Genomic DNA, 23,672 nt, shown 5'->3' with positions numbered 1-23,672 from the left:
TTTTACTTAAAAAGAGACGCTAAGATTAGTGACACAGTTGACACTTTAGCACAAGTCTGGTTGTGGGGGAAGAGAGAAAGGCTCCTGGTGTATCAGATCTTCTTCACTTTCTCTCTAGACAGGAACTGCCAGACATGATGGAGTATAGATCTTGACTAGTTCATCCCAAGCACAGTCCACCACCTACAAAGCAAACAAAATCTATTTAGATCCTTCATATGTATCATTTTTCCAAAAAACAGAAGGAACTTAGAAGAAATTAATGCATATTGTGGAGTTAATGCTGGTTGTTACTCTGATTTACAGTGCTTCAAAACTATATAATAATGCAGTTGGGTTTGTTTTTTAAAACTTTGTCTTAACTTTACTGAGGTGCATGAAAGTTAACAATCTCCTATTTTTCATACTACCCATAAGGAAAGCGGGGAAACCTTTGGGTTTCAACTGATTGTTCCAAATAGGCTAAAGAACATAACTGAGAATGAAATGAAGGAAGGACACACAGAAGTCCAGACCTTGCGGTGTTTCTTTTCTTTACAGGGTCTCAGGACCCTTTTACTATGATATCTAAACACTTCACAATCAAATCTGAACAACTTTCTTACACTTGCAGGTAGGGAAAATTGTTATAGGCATTTTCCTAATGGAGAGCTGAGGAATCGAAAAAACAAAGAAGTTGACCAAAATGATGCAGAAGTTTCTTGAAGAATTAAGCCAGAACTTCAGTCTCACACTGATAAGCTATGAGATCACTGTATTGTCTTTTGTTGAGAACAGAGATGTCTATTTGCTGAGCATTGAGAATTGGGGGGGGGTGGGGGGTGGTGTTGCTTCAAGCACTACCTAGACCCCACTAGTCTGATGAGAAGTGACGCCAGTTGTGCTAATGGCATCTTATAAACACAGTGATTGATTCCAATATAACTGAAACTTTTCTGAATTGCAAGTCCCAAGCTCTATTCTTGATGCAGGTTTGAACCTAAAATCACAAAACCAGAAGGTTAACCTAATTCTATAGCATTAAAAGATTTTAATAAATACCAAGATTCCACAGAAGACGACTACAGAATGCTTTAAGTCTGAAAATTATTTGATAATGCACTTTAGAGTCTGTAACAAACTGACAGGGTTAACCACACTGATAATTACTCAAGTAGATGACCTATAATATACATTCACAAAATACTGTGGGAGACAAGAACTAAGGCAAAGGGAATAAGAAAGAAGAGAGCTAAAAAGAAAAAGCTGATGAGCCCCACAAATATATGCCAGTAAATCTGGCTGAATCCATCTTGCATTATCTTTACAATGTCCTTTCCAGTCGGGATCACAAAGGATACCGTATTGGATCCTCTGCACAACAAGCTTCCTTCTGCTGCAGACTGCAATTCCTGTTCTCTTCTAGAGCCAGAATGAACAGCTGCACACTAAAAATTTGGAAATCCAACTTCAATATTTGATTTCAGACTATAATTAGCCCATTTTTTGTTTACTATACTGCACTATTATTCATTTTTATTGCTTCCTTAGCTGGTTCTACTTATTTGAAGTGCTTTCCACATACATCTAAATGGATCAAAAAATCTCTTGACAACGTGTCAGTCTATTCATACGACATAATAGAGCTTTGTGTAATATAATGTTCTGCTGCATTGCAGTCCCCCAAATCATACCAAAAAGAAAATGAGTTCTCCACTAAACGCTATGTAGAAACTGGCAATCACATAAACCAGTTTTTTTAATATTCTCCACAGCTCTGGATCAATATCTGTATTTCAATAGGCAACACTTTCTACTTCCATAAAGAAACAAGAAACAGAGATAACATTTGGAAAAAATCCCATGGGAATTCCCACCTGTTATCAATGTAATTAGCATCCTTGAAGTAGTCTCTGAACAAATATAGTTACAGAACCATTTAATCTAGCAACGCTAAAAATAAACAGGGGATATTAAAAGGGAGTTTGAAAAGGATCACTTGTGGTAATTTGCCCAACTTATTGACTTAGTGATAGCACATGAAAGATGAAAACATAACCAGCAAACAAAAGGAAAATAAAAGCTACAGCAAATAACAGTGTATCAAGTTCTCCTGTGCAGCAGAAGTCTATAATGGAATACTGATATCAGAAACCTAGATGAAAATAAGACGTGAAAGAACAGCAAACAGGTATGCATTGGGAAACTGGGACACTACTGCATGGAACAGCATTACAGAATGCAATAGCATTTCCATTTCTCCATAATACTTTCTCCAAAATACAGCCAAGACTGTAAGAGAAAGGGGACAACTGTAAGCTAACAGTGCGGCAGCCAGCATTAACTGATGGACAGCTGCTTCATGCCCTTTGCAGTACCTCATAGATTATCACTGCCTCAAATACAAATGACTAAAATGAACCCTGGGATGAAGAGAAGTGCCTGTTCGTGCAGCTACTGCATCAGTTTACAAAATGTCTTCTCCTTTCATTTTGCCTTTTTTCTTATGACCATTTTATGCCTTTCCCCAGAAGAGGGGAACGTAGGATATTGAATATAAGTGCTTTACAAGTGTAGAAATGTCAGTTCTCAAGTGACATATGAACATTTTTAATACATACTTTAAAGTACTTTAGCCATTTTTTTCTTAATAAATTAAATGCTACTTAATTTAAATATTAAAATAGCAGCAAGAATTCCATTGGGATGAGGGCTGATCCAGCACACCACAGTAAATAAATATGGCACAAAAAAAGCCACAAGTTTCTAGAGTTTATATTTTGATCAATGAGATGATGTTACTAACAGGCAGAGAAAATCCCCCTGTGGTAGGATGAAAGACAAAGGAAAATTGAAAACAGACTCACACATTATTTGCATACCTGATGAAAGTCCTCACCATTAGGAACACGAAGGCATGGAGGTTTGTCTTTCTGTGAAAATGTCCAGTCTTGGGGACAAATTTTACTCTCAGATTGAAACAAATCTCACTGATTTCAGTATTTAGAGGGTGCATGATTTACATCTTTTTTTTTTTTTTAAGCTGACACGCAAACAGAGTAGAAGACAGTTTATTTCAGTTGCAAAGAACTGTATAAATTATAATATCCTTATACGATTGCATATTTTGAACGCCCATATGCCATGCAATTTTCATTATCATTTATGAATACTAAATTGCTCTTGTAACTATAGAATAAAATTCTACTATAGCAACTTTTAACTATCAGAAATTGCAGGAAAAAGGAGAATAACTAGAGCTTAATTGTAAAACAAGAATATTCTACCTTACACTGACTGGTAAATTACATCAAGAAATAATGCAAATAGAAAAAGCATTCTAAACCTGGTAATTTTAATTATAACTAAAGCTACAGGGGACAAAGGCAGTCTAACAAAATGACATTTCCTACTTGTCTCTAATGCTTTTATTTCAGTAGCAAAGTTGCAGTACTAGTATATACGCTAGGGGTACTGTACTGTTATTACTGCAGAATAAACATCATGCCAAGTTATCTGCCAGCAGAGACTTAAGCAAGTCTATTTGAAGCACATAAAATGGGGATCACTGTATTTCCCTTCAAGTAAAGCCAAAAAGCAAGCAAAGAAACAAAAAACTGCAGTCATCATAGGAAGCTGATTGCTTGACCAGAAAATCATAGTTTAACTCAAAGGAAACAGCTATCCTGTATTTTATTGAAGTGTTTATCCTTGTCCCAGAGTATAACAATGTCTCCCACCAACTGATTTAATATTGACATCCATTCATTTATCAAAGTCATTTCTATTGACTCACTAACTGATTTACTCCTCTGACAGGCCCTCTGTTTCCTATTCATCACAATCATCTTGCTTTGCAATAGACTTAGACCTTTTCCAGCAGCCGAGGGCAATCCATTCAGTCTAGTGCAATTACCTGCATGACATTCTGCCTCTTTACTGTTCAGAAGAAGCAAGAAAACAAGGGAAATCTCCCAGGTTAGTAGCTAACTTTTTTCAATATTTGAAGGCGTAATAAACCCCCAAGCCCTAACCAAGATTAAATACATTCAAAAGAACAACTGAACACTTTGAGCTCAGTATCCCCTTTATGAAGGGATTTAATCAGAAAGTACAGCCCTCTCTAGACCAGTATTTCCGGAAGTATCTTGGTGCCACTCAGCTTCCAGAGTGCTCATAATAAATCATAGAGTAATACGCAAATGTGTCTGAGAGTGACCCATTTCTCATCTCAGCTTTTCTCCATCCCATCCCATTTTCAAATAAAACTAATAAGACCTGCCTTTTTTCCTGTAGAAGAGACAGCGGAAAAAGTATTCAGTTCTTCGCTTCCATTAATGTTGTGTTTCCCTTCCTCTCTTAGTTTCTTATCTTCTGTGTCTTTTCATACAGACTTTAATGGTCTATTTATATCATTATTACGTATTTTTGAGGGGTCCTGAGCATCCTCTGTAAGCGTGTGGGATGGAGATTAAGTGGAGATAAAGCAAGCTATTAGGTTTGCTACTCATCAAATTACTTTCACAGGTGATCATTAAAACTGGTTGGTTAAGTGCATAATGGATCATGCATGAGTTTAAATGCATTCAATACCTATTTTGTACTAGAAAATTCAAACCAGTGTGGCTTTTTGTTTGGTCAACAGTTGCCAGGGTGAACTGCACACAATGCCTACCTTTACACAAGAGTGAAAGTGATGGGAGTTTGTGAATTAAAACTTTTTATTTTCAATGTGCAATAACACCAATCATTTTTAATTTACTTTTGAAAAAACACACATTGATTTAATTATTATTTCCAGTAAAGACAGAATAAAACAAACCCTGGACCAGAAGTTCTTATAAAGATCTAGGTTCAGACTACAGTTATCAGAAACGGATGTTCCAAATACTGCTTAAGAAATCCATTTCTTTCTTAAGGAGAGAAAAGATAAAAGACTTGAGGGGCATTATTTTTTTATTGCAAAGATATGTCCCAAAGAACTGACCTAAAAACCAGGGAGCTGTCTCAACATTTGTTTCATTGCTCTGACGTGGGCAACAGGAAGATGACTTGGTAGTTGTGCTATACATTTCTAAATGCAAGTCTTCTGAGTGTGCATTTCATCAGTAAGGTATAAAGGAAATTGAGATGTGAGTTGCAGGTTAGAGAGAAATCCTTGGAATCTCCACAGAATTTGTAGCAATTCCTCTGTATCTACAGATAAGAGGAAAGACATCTCCCCAGTCATTCAAGAACTGTTTTTAATCAGTAAAGTCAATCACAAGTTCTGTAGAAGATACACTGGAATTGCAAAATGCCTTTCTGTGCTGATACTAACTTTGGTGACCCCCAATGCAGTCAATTTACATGCAGTAAAACTGTGTTTTCTAATGACCCTATCCAATCTTCAAATTCATCCTTCAGCTCAGAATTAAGCTAAGTTCCTTCCTTTTGGGATATAATCACAGATAATCATAAGCCAAACAATATTTTCGGTAACAGCTGCAAAATCCTGTTGTCTTCCACTGAGTTTCACTAGTGCAATTCACTGGGACTTCTCAAACAGATTTATAGATCACGTAGAAAAGAAACATGACTAAAAGATGAGGCTCACAGAAGTAGCAAGTATTTGTAAGCCACTGAATCAAATACAACGCACAGCAACACATTTATTGAGTGAGAAACTGCTGCCTCCTACCTCTTCCCAGTACTTCAGAATCAAAAATAAAGTGCATTTTCCCCTCCATACACTTGCAGCTTTTACAGAATTGTGATGCCTGGCATCAACCTTTCCAAACACCTTAGGATAAGACTTCTGCGGATAATGGCAAAGAGTGACCATTACTCATGAATGGCTAGCTTTGACTTACGCAGTGAAAGTTTCATTTTGACAGTTTGGGAAAGACATACAGTAAGCACCAGTAAGAAATGTCACCTCCCTTTCCCCCCTCCAACTCTGAAAGGAGTTCAAATTGGTTTAACATTTGCAGCTGCTTAAATTTGATCTTTCCATGCAAAAATCCACTCTGAAATTAAGTAAAAGAACAGATGCTGTAGGATCTTTTTATCTCAAAGGATCACTAACTGCATAACTTCAGTAGCATCCTAGAGAAGGACCATAAGGAGAGATTAAAATTAAGTACAGCTAGCGGTGTAATTATAGCAGTGTGATAGCCACAACAGCTGGGTGGAAGCTATCAGTTCCTTGGCAGTTAAGTGTAAGAGATAAGAACAAGCGATCAAAAGAGAAAAGCAGAGAAAGTCTCTGGTTTTCTGTACGTTTCCACAAGATGTAACTCCACTTTTATATGAAACAGTCAACATTTCTGGGCCTGTTGAGGGTGCACAATTAATTTAAATGAACAGCAAAATGCATAGCAAAACAGCCTCACTAAAGACATCTTCTGCGTTTGTATTTAGCTATACTGGTTAAGCCAACTTCAGCAGCCCCTTTCCTGTCCGTTCTGCTTGCTGTGTTGGCATAGCTAATGCGGCACATTGCACAAGCTGCACATAGAAAATAGGTAGCAGAACAAACCTGTACACCAAAACTTGACAGACGATAAAAAATTTCTCCATAAAGCTGGAAGAATTTAGAACTAGATTTCAGTTACCTTCAGGGGATGCAGCTCAAGTGTATACAGTTTGGCTATGACCTCCCTCCAATTAGTAAGAAATTACAGCTTTTAAAATTTTAGTGATACTGATGCCATAAGAAAAGTCATGATACCATCAGTACAGTAACGTTTCATGGGATCAACAGACTGATGCTACAAAGCTGGCACCTCTGCTCAGTTCTAACTGCCTCTGGCCAGGTGGAAGGAAGGAGCAGACTGTGGTATGGCACAACATGCTGGTGATACCCCACAGCTTTAGGGAGAAGAAAGTGGAAGTTCAGGGAAGCTGGATCACAACAGCAGTGTAACACAGAGCACAAGACTAGTTTCATGGGTACTGCACTGGTATTATCACTGTCTCCATATTATTTGCTATCATGTGTGTGTATTGCTGTATCACTCCTCACCATCTCCAAATGCAATACAGAAGAATTGTGGCCAGGCCCTTTCTTGTATCGATACATCCCAGAGCTCCAGGTGCTTTGAAGAAATAAGCGAAACCAGTTTTACGTGAACTAATCTACTCTGGAGGAGTATTTACACAAGGAGGTGCAGCCACACAGAGGGCTAGGGAAAACAAGTTTGTCTCCCAAACTATGTTGACACAATCAGCTATTTAGACAGCTAGCTGCCCATTTGTAGTATAATTACCATCCAAACACATGCAACCACACTAAAAGAAAATCATAAGTGATCACTATTGTGTTGTACATAAATTATTCTAAAACGTAGACTTTAACACGCATTCAGATAACAGATGATTTTGGACTAGGTAACTGACATTTGGTTTATCCTCATTTGGTGCAGAACAATTTTAATTTCCAAAGGGAGCACCTCAGTATTGTATATTGTTGAAGTCCTGTTCTGATTTGGCATGTCATGGATGTCTAATGTGCTCTTCACTATCAAGTGTTCTAAGCCACTACACCACTTGCCATCACTTCCGTTGAAAATCACATAACCTTGCAATTTAGGAATGTCATTGTTCATAGCGTAAAAGTACAGATAAATTGAAAGATTCCTCTCCTGTTCCCATTAGATACTTAATCCTGTTCTCAGCAGCAAGATAGAAATGGCTCAATGGAAAGCATTAATTTATACTTTCCACTGGCTGCTTTACAGAGTTCAGAACAGATGTGAGGTGCAGGCTGAGAAAGGTTTTCAGACAGAATTCAGAGCTTCAGTTTTTCTTACATTTGTGTCAAGCAAAATACAGCTTTAGAACTACAACAGAAAGGGTTGGGTGTTTTTTGTCCACGATTTAAAGAAATTCATGGTACATATGTATTTTCTATACTTTACATACTACTTGAAATAATTTCTATTTTCTGTTGTTTATATACTTATTGAGATCATTTCAGAATCAAGACAAGAAGTTAACGCTCACAGTATCTGTACTTTTTATCTGTGTCATTGATGGATTGCCTAAAAGGCACTTATAATTAATTCATGACTGCCCTATCACATTCAACCTACAACAGAAGAAAAAGGCTGCTTTTAAATAAAGCTGCACAAATAATACCAAAAGAAGTTACATTCATGCTTAGATGCTGTAGGTAAGCACAGCAAAATCCCAGTAAGAGCTAGGCTTAAAGCAGTATTATATTTTAATTCATCAGAACATTCACAGATCACATACAGTGAAAGTAAATATCAGGAGAGAAATAAGAAGTCCAATGAGCTACAGAGTACAATTCCAATATATGGTCTAGCATTATCAGCCCCTAGCGAGGAATGGTATATAGCTGATTACCATTTTCATACTCTCCACATGCATCCTATGCCCATCTAGCGTATATAGAAAGGAGCAAGCTTTAACTGTTTTTCTTATGCCCAAACTTTGGAAAGGACTATCATGTCTGGTTTAAAAACCTGCACACTCTTTAATACTGCTGACAAGGTAAATGCATTTGTTCAGTTCTTAATACTGTACACCATTACAAATTTAAAAGATTTTTGGTGCTTATGGTCTTGTCACTGTCTTATGTGTGCCAAAGCTACTTTGGCTGGAAGCTGGAGTTGGGAGTATGTTCTCCTAGACAACCTGCCTTGCAAGCACTTGCATCAGCACTTGCAGTTTAACAGAGAAATACCCTGAATATCATGAGGATCATTTCTGCTAATGCTTTGCACTGTAAAATGCACATTTTTCTACGCACCTGAAAGTTTGTTTGTTAGTTGTCTGAAATTGCTATGAACCTGACACCAACATTATGGTGGGGAAAAAAAAAACAAACCAAACAACAGTTGATTTTATTAAAATGCAAAGCTTTCAACAAACGCTTACTTTACGTAGAGGCAGATACCCCAAAATAGATACCAGAATCTTAATTAAGCAGAAAGGAGTTTTCTGTTTCATCTAGCTAATACTTACCTTCACAAGCTGGGACCCATTCCTTATGATCCAATCTCTCTCCCACACATTGCCTCCCCTTAGCAGGATACTGTACAAGAACCAGCTTGCCTGCATGTACCTACTCTCTGCCTGCGGATTCTGTTCAAAGCTCAATCAGTTCCACAGGAATCTCTCATAATTCCTAGATCAGATACTTAATCACACCATCTATTTCGAACACTTTTTCAAAACTACAGACTGGTTTTTCCTTGACATGTAAAAGATACTTCAAAAATGCTGAAGTTCATTGGGCAAAGCCAAAGAAAATATCATCTGGCTAGACAACAAAAATATCATTAAGAACAAAAGCAAAAGTTAATAACCAGAATGGTACTTAATTTGACTATAAATGAATAGCTTGTCCATTATGAATAAAATATCCTGCATGCATGGAGGAGAGAAGCAGTTAAAATCTCAGGTCGTAACTCCTTATAAAGCACACAGTGAAAAATCACAAATCATACAAATGCATGAAGAACGACAGTGAATGGGGCTCATTATCAGGTCTTGATAGAGAGCAGACATGAAGGCAACCTACATATTGGGAACAGCAGCATAGAATTTAAGCAAATAATCTTCATTGGATCGATGTAGAAGCCAGGGAAAGGCTGCAAGTGCTCATACTGTAAGCAACTATTCAGTAAGTGTTCATTCTTTATTTTGCAGTCACAGTTTAATTCTATCACAGGTTTTTAAACTTCTTTTAAAAAACAGAATGTTAACATTTTGCATTGCTGTGATATCCAACCCGCACAATACATTAAATCAACTCCATAGAAAAAAACAGAGGAATATTAAAGCTGTTGTGGATGCCAAACTTCTGTCTGGAAGGGACGTTGGCATGCAGTATATATGGATATGTACCCCAGATTCACAGATTTTGTGCATGAAGTCCAACAGTGGACTTGTAGGATTTCTGTGTGGAAAAAAAAAATACCTGGATGTACGAATGCCCTAATGTAGATGGGTATGCACACCAACATTTTCCTTTTTCCAACATACAAGTGCATGTGCAGCTGTTCGCTTTCAATTCATAATCTATCATCAATAAGCATTTATTTGGCCTTGTTCCAAGAAGGCTATTCCATACATTGCAGTTACAAAAGAAAGAATATCCACATAGCAAGAACTCCAAGTTTGACATGTAAATCATTCAAAAAGAAGTCACATCTAGCCAGACAGTCAGAAACACCATGCACTGACACCCATTCTGTAACACACAGGGCTCTTTGCAACAGACTTATAATGAAGATGTAATCACATCCTCAATACAAAACAAAGAAAAATCTTCTCGCCTCATTCAGATCCATGGCAAAACCCACACCAACTTCATGGAAAGCTGAACTGGGCTCAGAGCATGCAGTCATGTAGCACGTAACACCCTAATGTACTACGCTACGCTTGCTGCTCCCTCTGGACCCAATTCAGCCAGAATCGTACCTATGCGCTCACTTGTATTAAGTTTTAATTCCCAGCAACTGGCCTTTAAGCTATTCTTGCCCTGCCCCAATGAAAAATAACCTGAAACTCGAGAATTTTTTTTCAGCCTTACGAATTCCCTTACGTGGTTCACAGCATGGCCTCGTGAGCAGTTACTGCAGCACCTCTGAGGCAACAGAATTAAGGGAACAAGCAACCAGGCAGGAAACTCTTCAAGCTAGCATTTGGCTAGAATGGTTCCACATGCGTTAAGCTAAGTATTTTGCCAAACTTACACCCTCCTCCTGTGTCCTTTCATCAGTAGCAGAAATTACGATGGTTTTATTTGCTTTGCCCAATCAGAATTTCAACGCAGATGTTACAAGTCATTTTTATCTGGGGTAAAAAATTAATTTTACTGTGAATTACAAAGGAACCTAGATGCAAATGAGATCTGTGGCACACTGAATAGTGCATTAGTTACAGTTAACTCAATGACAGTAATTTCTGTGTGAAAACTATAGACTTTCTTGTTTTAAAACAAATAATTAGCTTTAGTTTTTCTGCCTTTCTTGCCTGAAAAAACAGTTCATACTACAAACAACAATCCTGTGTTTACAAAACAGAAACGACTGTAGCAACAGAAGCAGAGGAGAATCCTACCACAACCCGTACATAAATAAGTGCCCCTGATAAAATGGGTTCCACTCATTCACATCAATAGCTGAGGGTTTTAGAATTCTAACTACATATCAAAGCCTCTTCTAGTACTCCAAATATTATGACAAACCAGGTCTAGGATCATGTGTGACACTACCAATGTTTAACTTGACATTCTAAGCAGATGGAAGAAAGCTTTGTATCTCAGCTTGGTATTCTAGGCCCTTCTCTATTACTCTTCCTTCTGAAACAAAACTACCTCATTTTCCCTGAGCTCCCCATGGCTTTCAGCTATCTGATTTTCCAATTCTGTCTGTCCTGCCCTCCTCTCCTACCCAACGCAAGTAACTGCTTTATAAGTAAAAATGGACCTGCAGTGAGGTTTATTTAATAAGCACTCAGCCAGACTCTCTTCCAGAAGCTTTCTGCAATCTGGTGGCTCTTATTCAGGATCTGAGTCCTGCAGTCCAGCCATGACCACAGTGGCTATAATAGGCAAGTGAAAAACAAATTCATCCCAGATCTTACCTGACCACGGTTGTGAAGACTTAAATCCAATCCACACGTAAATTCAGTATGATGCTCGACTGTTTCCAGCAAAGGATTAGGCTTGGAAAAGTCCCAGAATCTATAGAGAGAGGGAAGGAGTGGGGGGGGAAATCAAACAAACCACAATTAAAGTAACTGAAAGGCCATTTCAAAAATATAATGCAAGATATTGACAAATCTGTTGCTGCCAGGGTATTTAAAAAAGCAAACTCATCCACTTAGGAAACATAACAAATCATATTCCTGCAAAGCCATCTGCTGATTTGCATAAATTAAACCCCACTGGGCAAAACCATCTTTGTCTCCTGTTGCAGAAACTGACATCAAAATTGGCACCAAAGAGCAGCCGTTGGGACGTTATTAAAACAGAACAAAATGTAGGCTAGAATACTCTTGTTACATTTCTTGATGGCTGGGGAATTTTATCCCTGAAAGACATTAGCACAATTTATGATTTTTCTCAGTTTTTGGTATTGTTCACTATGGGGTCTTTATTTACTGCAAATTACATGTTCATTTAGAGATATTGGTCATTCCCAGTCTCAAATTTGAGATTGAGTTCCTGTAAAACAGAATTTAATAATATAATTTAATAATAAATTTGTACTACAAAGATCAGCTGCATTACACAGTTAATTCCACTAATTCATATTTCAAAAAGCCATTTTTCTTTCCAGGCTTGGTTGACATAAATGCTTAGAAAATAGATTTCTGAAGTGCTCTACTTCTCCCAGCTACTGCCCCATTAGATGCAATGTCCATCAATGCAGTTAACAGCAAGGATAAGAGACGTATAAGAGAAGATGGGATGAAAGTATAGGTACAAGAAATCTCAGTCATGAAAAAAGGATTCAGGAATAGAACTTGCAGATAGTAACACACTGACAAGACACCATATGATGGCACAAAAGAAAGATTTGTTTTTCTTTTTTGAGTTGTATATACTGCTTAGAAAAGTCCATAGGCTGCAAAGCACAGCACATTTTGTGGGCTGGCAGCTGTAATCAAATTTTCTACACCTCGAATTTTCTCACAGTGGTCAATCATATGCTTTACTTCTTCTGTAACAACCACAGAGGTCTCTCTGCCTTGCTCCTATTGGGGAAAGTGACAATACTTAATAAGAACAGTTCATTATCAGACCAACTGCACTGTATGTTCAAACCAATTCAGGTAAAATAGCAAACACTGGAGCCAGCAGGGTCGATTTGTTTAACGTGTAGATGTTATTTCCTTCATAAACAAGCAGAGTGGTATCAGCACAATGGCTATGCCATAGCAACAACCCTCTTAATTTTTTCCTAGTACCTGAGATCTAAGATAAACAACTTATTTTGCAGGAGAGAGGAGCAAAAGACCATCTCAGCATTTTCATCCTCCCACATTTGTTCATAAGAAGGTAAGGAAACAAATCTTGTTGTTTCTAAGTAATAGTGGTAGTCTTCCTTACCACATTAGCTCTCTACTAACTCTTGAAAGACAGATGCTCCTAACTGAAAACTAAGATTAAAGGAGTCAACTTCAGATCTACATGAACAAAAACTCAGAAAAGAATTTCTGATCAATTTTAAAAATAGTAGGACACTTTGGTGTTTGTTGTATGGAGTCATGTTTGCAGAAAGTCAGAAGCAGTATAGAGTTAAGAGTACTGCAACTCAGTTCAAGTTCCACAGACTGCCTGAGACCTTTGGTTTTTTGATATAAAAATAATAATGAAAGTAAAAAAAAAAAATGTACAGTCTCAGGACTAAGAACCATTGATGACAAGTTAACGATGGCTCTCATAACAACTTTGCAGTCCAAAGTGAAAAACACGATCTATAGCCCAGCTTCCAAAACTAGCATGGTGACAATAATATTTTGCTCAGAGTGAACTTCCATCGTGTTTTGAAGACTTAAAGCACAATGCAGGTTTTCTAAGACAGCATTTACCCCAGCAGGATCGCTGTACAGAAAAATGAAGATGAATTCACAGCACAAATAGGTGTGCTTGCATTACTTTAATTGTAGGTGTATCTACTCGGTTGGCAGCATGAACTTCAACAGCGGGCCAGACAACTACATACGCTTTTAGGGTCCATTATAGGTTTGTACAAGCAGAGTGTGCCACTTAGATGGAACTGCCATTTCATATTATGTACATTAAAACTAGCACTCACAACTGCAGTCACATCTGCACTGACCGTAGATACCCTGCAACCTATATGAGTGCATTTTCTTAAACTTTTTTTCACTGGAACTGTTGAAAGCATACCTTTTCCCTAATTTCTTGGTAGTTTCTTATTTGTTTTACATGTACTTCACGTGCAATTCATAAGCTGCACGTACATTACAAGTGGACTGCTTATTCTAAACAAGCCATTATATGAAGAGAAAAAGCCTGTCATCCTATGGATTTTGTACTTTGTACCACCCACAGCAATATCACGGACATCTATCTTACTACATACATCTCCAGTGCTCCCCTACCAAACCACTTTTACCAACCCCCAATATAGTTTTTCCTACCTATCTCCTACCATGTCCTGCTCCCCACCCTACCCTTGCCTCCTGCCCCTGCGTCTTCACCACTGGCTGGGAAAAAAAGGCACCAAGTACCATTTCAGGTCCCAGTGTCTGTACAAGGTAGTACAATGCATGTGTTGTGGCAGCCTGTTGCTGCACGCTGAGGAGCTAGCAGATCGGCAAGCAGATTAGACAGGTGGTGAATTCATGCTACGTCTTTTGCCTTCCTTAAGGTAATACTTTGGATTTCCCCCTCTTGTATGGTCATGAGTTTCCGTTAAATTTGTACAAGCTTAGTAAATTTAGACTACAACTTTCCTGTCAAATCTAATTAAGTTTTCAATAGGTTCAAAAGTTACTTCAGGAAATGACTCAGGGAAAATGCACAGATGGAAGCACAAAGAACACAACTCCTCAAGTCCATTTCCTTCTGGGGCACAAAAAAAAATATTTATGATAAATATTTATTCATGAAAGCTTTACTACTGCTCTTAGGTTTCAAATAGAAGATGTCTTCATACATCGTGTTTTTAGGTAGGTGTGAATCAGCTATTTAGAGGCTGCTTTCCATAAAAGGCTACTCAAGGAGTAATGCCACCATGCACATGCAAAACCACATCAGGCAGAAGTCACAGTAGCATATGGATGTATATCACCAAGAAGTTTTCAAGAGCAACCCAGAACTCAGTGTTAGTTTACTACACCAGTGTATCATACAATTCACTCCCCTGCTCCCATTCTCTAATCCCTGTGCAAAAATAGCTACCTGTAAAAGTGCTTCCTGCAAACTAGAAAAACTTCTGTCTGAACAGAACTTAGTGTCAAGCTACTTTTGGATACAGGCCAATCAGGGCAATGTCGTTACTTCAGGCATTAACTGGGGACCTCTAACTATTTCCACAATAATATCCTTAAGAGATAATTTCATTACAGCTCCAGTAAGGTATCAACATTATGAAGCAGCTCAGGTATAGAAGAAAGCCTTTATTCAAAGTGTTATCTTCCATAAGCATCAAAGAAAAGAGGAAGAATTGCTTGAGAGCCAAATCAAATGGAAGAGGATCCGAAAAAGTAATTCTGAAATAGGTTTTACTTTTGAGTTTGCTCCAGGAGCACAGTTCTTCCCTAGGGACTCAACTCACATGCTTTATTTCAAAGTAATTCTTGCTGAAATGCTAACTGCTTAGTTTACTTCCTATGTACCGTATGGGAAAACAAAGCACACCACTTACACATTTATGACCCTACTCTAATAGAGCTGCATATGCACCACTGTTTTTTCTCATTACACATGTGAGTTGATGTCCTGACAATGAAATCCCATACAAACATTTTTCTGTAAGGTAAAATGGCAGATTGCAAGTTATGTTTGTTTCAATTCTTCTGCCACAATATAACAGAATAACTTTTAAGAACATCTAGTTACTAGCCTTCATAATATCCCTTCTGCTTTTGAAGATCTTCAAATTTGCAAAACCTACCTGTAACTTTAATACTTTCCTTCAAACAATGATTTGAGAATAACTCTCACCTGTTGGAGAGGGCCACGAAAATGATCAGGGGGGTGGAACGCCTCTCCTATGAAGAAAGGCTGAGAGAGTTGGGGTTGTGCAGCCTGGAGAAGAGAAGGCTCTGGGGAGACCTTATTGTGGCCTATCAGTGCTTAAAGGGGGCACTTATAAGTACTTATAACAAAGATGGCAGCAGACTTTTTAGCAGGGCCTGTTGCAACAGGACAAGGGGGAATGTTTTTAAACTAAAGAGGGTAGATTTAGACTAGATATAAAGAAGAAATTTTTTACAATGAGCGTGGTGAAACACTGGGCCAGGTTGCCCAGAGAGGTGGTAGATGCCCCATCCCTGGAAACATTCAAGGTCAGGTTGGACGGGGCTCTAAGCAACATGATCTAGTTGAAGATGTCCCTGCTCACTGCAGGGGGATTGGACTACATGACCTTTAAAGGTCCCTTCCAATCCAAACCATTCTATGATTCTAAAAGAGCATGCAAACCCCTAACTTAGGGACATACATGGTCTCATCAGAGCTTCTAGATATTCCCCATCCTTTAGTATCATAACTGTAGACTAGAGCTTCAGTTCACAAGCCCCACTCTTCATCAAGCACTGGGAAAGGTCAGTTGGCTAAAAATGGAAAAGTCAGATGCCTGAGAAATACAGAAGTGGTTGTCACTAACATACAGATAATACTGTAGGTATGAGCGGTCTCTCTCAATACTTCTGCTTCCTCATCTGTCCACCAAAAACCCTAACTTTGCCTTTCAGACAGACAGGATACATTTTGCAGAGAAAGATTTAAATGTATTTGTATGACAAACAGAAATAGTAGATAGCTTCACAACCAAAAAGTAAAATCAGGTTATTTAGAAGAAGAAAAGATGCACTTTCCATAAGAAAAAATATTCAGATACTGCCATATTAAATATTCAAGTATAAATAATTGAAGGTTTTAATTAACACTTATACAGATCTGTTTATTAAGAGAAATGAAGAAGAAAAAAATACAGATACCCCTTTGCTGTATTCTTCAACAACATTATAGTGCTATTCATAGCACCAGAAAATTTGTTTTCATAGATAAAAGATATTAATCTAAATATGAGGTTGAATCATTTGATGAGTAGCTCTTGCGGCCAACACTTTTTGAGAGAAATCCCATCTCATAATACTTGTTTCAAAGAAAACTAGCATGTGCAGGCAGTAAAATGCCAGTGAATTTAAAAAATACAGGAACCTGAGCATTCATTTATATGTCAAAATATTTACCATGAAATTGTAATTCTTGTTTTAATCAAAAAAGAAACATTTAAGAGAGCAGATATGCTTTACACTGGTGTATGAGTGATTTTGACTAACTCTATAGTTGCAACAAGCAGTTAAATCATAATTGAAAAGTACAGTCAGTTTTGAACTTTGTTAGTTTCATCAGATGTAATGCCCAAAGCTCTGACTACCACTAGGAACTCTGCTATCAAGGAGACTTTCTATAATGATGCAGGAGCTATCATCAACTGAGACATTCAAACTAACAAGTTCTTCTACTGCAGTTTTCAGTTTCACACCAGAAACCACCAGTGACAAGCATTTTAATCATCAGGAAGACATTTTCCATTTGGAAAAAAAAAAAAAAGAAAAAAGAGAGCAAATGAGCAAACACCTTTTCAACTTGAAGAAAAAGAAAAAAGGAAACAAAAAAAGACAAGGATAACTAACTGAAATGAAAAACAGTTTCTTTTATGAGCAGCATTACTCCAGAAGTTCTCAAGTTCTTTGTGATCCAAGTTACTGAACTTGTACATAGTGATGGAGAGGTGGAGATAGTGGTTTCCCTTAAAGCATCTTGCAGAGATGATGTCCAGTATAGTACAACTTTCAACAAAAATCGCCTTTTTGCCTCAGAGGCAAGCTTCTGTGAATACATTTCAAGATCTGGCCTCATACCAGCTTAATGAAGTTCTATAATTTATCAGACCTTCTGTTTAGATTTTGGTGAGCACTGTCTGTGCTTAATGCACCAAGATTTTTTTTTTACACTGAAGAGAGTCCAAAAATATAAAATAGTGATTCCAGTAAGCGATGACACTGATATTCTTTCAAACTGAATTTTGATAGAGATAAGGTTTAAGAATATGCATGCAGAGTTAAATAAGTCCTGGAAATGTTACAGTACTTTGTGCATTTCCTGTCATTTTAATGATTCATTTGTGTTAAAACAGCTCTTCAATTAACCTAATTTTTTCCTGAGCTCTTCCAAAGAGTAAGGAAATGGTATAGAAAAAAATTTGTCTCAATGAGGCATTTACCAGACAGAGGTTAAATCCAAATCATTATACCCAAGTAAGTAAAAACTCAAGTTCAAATCTACACCCTCTTTTTCTTAGCCCCAGTATGAAGTTGGCATGTGAACTAGTTTTCTTTTCAGTAGCTTGACTATAGTGCACACATGCAATTATTATACTATTTGCAAAGGATGAAGCTAAGCATTGTTAATTTTGCTTTCAACCTACTATTTTTTGCTTTTAGATAGCCAGTTGTGATTATGTGCCAAACTAGCTGTTCTACCTGAAACAAACAAAACCCCTGCCTCTTACATGGCAGTTTGGTAATCTTATCTAAGATTTGTGGTTTTTTGGTTAAACTATAAAGCTTCAGTAACATTTAAGATTACAGAGCTTAAACAGTAAGTTACGCTGTATCCAGTTATCTACTATATGTTAACGCTTACAGACAATTCTGAGCTTCAAACAGAAATGGTAAAGAAAATAAAAGAACAATATCATAACTAAGCTGCTATTAAAATAACACTGCTTGTATCAATGAATCTGTTTTTAAAGGACTGCCATACCATACTGTTCTATGAATTACTATCAAATGTGGCTATAAAGTCACAGGCCTTGAGTAGATTCAACAAGATCCAAAATTAATACCATGTACTGGAATCCCTACTTCTCTTCTATGTTTTATATATTTATCAAGTATTTTTGTGTTTAAATTGAAATGTATATATATGTGTGTATATAGTCATGTCCACATGTACACACATGTATGGTGCATCCAGTCAAACTCTGAACATCTCTAAGTGAACTCTACTTCTTACTGTGAGCTACATTCCTTCCTGTAAATGACGGTAGAGGATATGTGGTAGAGGTACAACACAGTCATTGTATTATATTCTTTAAAAGAGATGTTCCCAAAGTGTTGTGGTAACAAATTTCCTCCATTATACAGAATATGTTGCTTGTGTCACCTTTTCCAAAGACTTTCACCTGGCCTTCTCTGTTGTTTGTTCACTCATACCAAACCCAGCAACTAATAGTTTTAGAAAACTGCTAAAAATCTGTATTTCATCTCTCCAGTCCTGCCCTTTGTCCCTAGTCACAACAAGTGTTTGGACAGAATAATAATGCTGAGAGTGGCATTTTGTGAAAAGGTCCCCAAGCTCTGCATTTACAGACACTCAGGTATATGAGCTAGGAGCTCTCCTCATCTTTACTGACAGTTTCCACATATGAATATGTCTGAGCTGACACTGCACTAGATTTCAGTACTGCATGAAGCGCATTAGTGCCAAACCTGAAGGATATATAGTTGGTGTCAAAAATGGGAAGAGCATGACAACACAATCAAGTCACTTCAGTGCATCAGCATGCTGATTATTAGTCTTACTGTTAGACAAGGCCACTGGAAGAAACCAATAACCACTTTTTATTTCAGACCTAGGAGCCTTTTGAGAAACGATATGCTGCAAACCAGCTGGCACTGCATCAGTAAAGGATGTTAAGTAAGATCCCATAAATAACCTCCCTCAGACCACTGTGCAGTATTCTATAAGAAGTGCATTTTAAACATAATATTAAGCACTTTATATACGACAGAATGCTGGTACAGCAGCCTAGAAAATTATATACATATGGACACCACAGCACTCACACTGTCAGGCTCCTGGCACCAACCACACGACAGTGGGAATCACTGGCAAGGCACTACCCCTTATTACAGTAAGCAAAAGGATAACAATTAACATAAACTTAGGAAAGCACTTAAGTCCTTTTCTGAAATAATGACATGCCTGTGGGGGACAGGAGTATTATATAAGCTCACCATCCAGTTCTAATCTACAAAAGAAAGGCACAATTTTTAAAAGGAACAAGCCCATGTAGGGACTGAAAATTTAAGGGAGTGACTGAACTGCTCAACTCACAGATTTATCATTATCACCATGTTGCCTTCCTAGCCTCTCTTTCCTGAGGAGCCTTTACCCATTGCAGCACTCCAGTCTTGTGAGTGGTCCCACCATCTCTCTATAATCCCGAAGAGGCCACAGGTCTGCTGCCGCACATGGACTTCTAATTCCCCATTTGACTCCTCTGCTGTATACAGGTGCCAGGCTGCTTCCACAGGGAAAGTGCAAAAGCCTCTGGCATTGTGCTATTCCCCACGCTCTTCTCTGATCCTCATGCTTTCACTTCTCTTCAGGTTATGGGCACTCTGCCCTGATATCTGTAGTTTAAAACACTCCTCACTGGGTTAGCAAGCCTCTTGGCAAAGATGCTCTTGCCCTACTTTGTCAGATGGATTTTATGCTTGTCTCGCAGCACCCAATCACTTAAAAGAGGACCCTATGGTTGCAAAAGACAAAACCCTGCTTGTGACACCAGCTATGCAGCCAAGTGTTGTCTTGCTGGAGATGTCTTTTCCTACCTGAACCTTTCTTCTTCACTGTCAGCATCAAGGAAAACGCCACCTGGGCCCCCAATGCCATGTAGCCACTCTTCATATATTCACGGTCACCTCTTTAACATGAGAACCCATACAGGTAAGTGGGAAAAGGCAGTGTTCTGAATCTGGACAAACCCTAGCAGTCTCTCCACAACCTCCTGGACCTCAACCCAAGGGAGGCAACAAAACCTTCCAAGACATCAGGTTGGGTTGGCAGACAGATTCTTTAAGAGGGAATGCAACAGGAGGCAGTCTCCATTGATGATGCACATTTTTCTTTTGGTGCATACACTTGATTCAGGCCCAGTTGACTCTAACACCTCCCCAGACTGAGCTTGGTCTTGCTCACCCACTTCCAGGGCACTAAATCTGTTCTCTAGCTCCAACTTGTGTTGCCAGAAGTCACAAGTTTCCAGCCTCCCCCATTATGGGAATCTTTATCCTTATCCTCTACTGGTTGAAGCATAGTCTCTAACTGTCCCTTCTTCCTTGCACTGTGGGATTTGGGCTCTCACCTTTGAAGGGCTCTCTCTCTTCATCTGTCAAGACCCTGTCACAATCTTGCGTTCACTATCCTTGATGGTACACAGTCTGCTCATCTCCTCCTGCAGCTCTTTCACCTCAGTACCTCAAAGAGAACACATCTCCCACGGGTGAGGCCACCATCACCCCCAGCCCCAGGACGAAGCACCAGGCACTCCCTGCAGCCTAAGACCTGGAAGGCAACATCCTCTCTAGTGCTATCGAAGTTGAGGACTCACATGTGCCAAGGACAACTGCTCCAGCAACTGTCTCCCTGTGGAACACCACCACTGTCACTGTACAGTCTCAAGCAGCCCCACACCATCTATAGCAGAGCTTCGGAGCCCCTTTGCACCCCCGCGTGTTTCTATTAGCTGCATTCTGCGAGCTGCAACAAAGAGCTTGGATGAAACAGAGTATTCCAGCTATATCGCTCTTCCAGTAAGATTTTTGAAAATATACAAAATTCCTACAATGCTTAACACATTAACTTCATGATGCAACTTTGCATGATGTTATGGCACAAGACTACATAGATTTATGATTTAGAAATACGTACAGACACTGAGAGTTAGCAAGGTTTCCCTTAGGAAGCAGAACCTTTCTGTGTCTGGTGTCAGACAACTTAGGACACAACCAGAAGTGACATTACTTGGGATGATTTGGGTGAGTGTGATAACTTTGCAGTCACTTGTGGAGGCAGGAGTGCTTCTCCCATTTGTAAATGTACTGCCTAGTATATTCAGTCCATATTATAAAATTAAAATGTGGGTCAAAGAATGTGATTGAAATATTCAGGAAGGTACTTCATAGTGAATTGACTTATGACACTGTGTATCTTAGAAAAGTCCTAGTATGAAGCCAAACTTCCTTATGACTTTTAATCAGCTTTTAATCAGCTATACTATAAAATCCTCAGCAATATCAGATATACTGGGCAGCCAGTGGAACTTGCAGAAGTACTGTTTAAAGAACTTCAGCATACACACTGTGGAACAATACTAAAGCTTCCTCAGATACTGGTAGGACAAAAACTTTGTTCATAAAAAGCTTAAATAAAAATGTCACAGAAACATACAGAATCACCCACCTACATTCATTTAAGAGGTTATTACTTTCTTATCAGACACTATGACAGCCGGACGCAACTACGTTCAGCAGAATGATATGAAAAAGATTACAGAAAGCATCTGTCAGAGCAGATATTCAGAAGAGTGACTGAGCTAGCCTTTAAGTGAAGAACCCATATATTTTTAACACAGCTTACGGAGAGAAAACATCTGATAGTAACATTAACTGCACTTCAGTATGTCCACTCTAGAACTGTTTTCTATTGCAAGCCACATTAAAATATATTATCTTTCCATTTTTGTCCAATTAAAAAAATACTGTACCTCACAGTAAAATCATAGGAGCAAGAGGCCAATAAGGTTGCATGGAATGGTGAAAACTGCAAGAAAACAAAACAGAACAACTTTTAAAGTAAAAACATTGTGAACATATACAGACTTACTATAAGTAGAAAGTTACAAAGTTTAACTATTTAAACTAAAGTTAACTGTCTTGGTAGGTGCCACATCATGCTGCAACAAAACAGACTACATCAACAAATTTCCCCATCTAGCTTCTATTTACAAGGAATGCTCTATGGGATCCTGGTTTGGTTTGATTTCATTACAGCAGTGACAAACAACCCTCCTGTAAAGTTAAGAAGTTTTAGGACAGTCATATAAACAGCCATTAAATTCTGCTTTTGGCTGACAAGCTGAGTATCATCTCATTATATAAAGCGAGTTTCAGAAAAGCTATGTGACCAGATTATTATCTTCAGAGAGAAGAAATTTGTGCCATACTGCAGAGAACATAAGATATATTACTGTCATCAATTCCACATCCTAAAATTTTGAAATTATTTATAGAAATGGGAAAATTGGAGGTAAGTTGAAAAACTGAAGGCAGTATAACGTCACTTCATAATTTCCCCCTCTCCTGCAGGGCATTTTACGGGACACACTATTCTACGGACTCTTGCAGACAGGTCTAAGAACTGCAGCAAAAAGGATGCAGTTAGGCGAAGATTGTTCACCTTGGCTCCAGCTTTTTGGCAACCCTCAGTTGCCAACTATTTTAAGGTCTGTATTTCTCAACAGGAAATACACAAGTCATTGACATAACTTCAGTTTGAAATGCAGGTCCCCCACATCATGGATCATAGGTAAGATTCTTCCTGCAAGATTTCCGATATTATTCACAGCTACTTGTGCTGGTTTTGGCTGGGATAGAGTTAATTTTCTTCATAGTAGCTAGTATGGAGGTACACAAGAAGCTGGGAGGAGACACAGCTGGGACAGCTGACCCCAACTGATCAAAGGGATATGCCATACCATATGACGTCATGCTCAGCATATAAAGCTGGGGGAAGAAGAAGGAAGGGGGGGGACATTCGGAGGGATGGCGTTTGTCTTCCCAAGTAACCGTTATGCATGACGGAGCCCTGCTGTCCTGAAGATGGCTGAACACCTGCCTGCCGATGGGAAATAGTGAATTAATTCCTTGTTTTACTTTGCTTGTGTGTGTGGCTTTTGCTTTACCTATTAAACTGTCTTTATCTCAACCCACGAGTTTTCTCACTTTTACCCTTCCAATTCTCTCCCCCATCCCACCAGCGGGGAGAGAGCAAGCAGCTGTGTGGTGCTTAGTTGCCACCTGGGGTTAAACGACTACACTACTACAAAGTCGAAAGTTAAGCCTGGGGTGTTGCCACAACTGCCCAAGTTGCCAAGAGAGCAGTGTATGTTGTTGCCTGC

At 38.5% G+C, this 23,672-nt stretch overlaps 1 protein-coding gene across 1 annotated transcript in view; it reads right to left on the bottom strand.

Moving 5' to 3' along the window:
- Positions 1–23,672, bottom strand: part of LOC104082748 (peroxisomal targeting signal 2 receptor-like) — a 27,754-nt gene continuing 4,082 nt past the window's right edge. The window contains exons 3-5 of the mRNA XM_009585983.1: positions 22,260–22,315; positions 11,581–11,680; positions 1–183 (exon numbers count right to left, since the gene is read on the bottom strand). Coding sequence (XP_009584278.1) covers positions 115–183; positions 11,581–11,680; positions 22,260–22,315 — 225 coding nt within the window. The 3' untranslated portion in view covers positions 1–114. The remainder of the gene's footprint in view (positions 184–11,580; positions 11,681–22,259; positions 22,316–23,672) is intronic.

The sequence above is a fragment of the Fulmarus glacialis genome, unplaced genomic scaffold (genome assembly GCF_000690835.1).
Source record: "Fulmarus glacialis isolate BGI_N327 unplaced genomic scaffold, ASM69083v1 scaffold10009, whole genome shotgun sequence".
Taxonomy (NCBI): Eukaryota; Metazoa; Chordata; class Aves; order Procellariiformes; family Procellariidae; genus Fulmarus; species Fulmarus glacialis.
The sequence above is the reverse complement of the archived record's forward strand: the minus strand, read 5'-3'. Positions and strand labels throughout refer to the sequence as shown.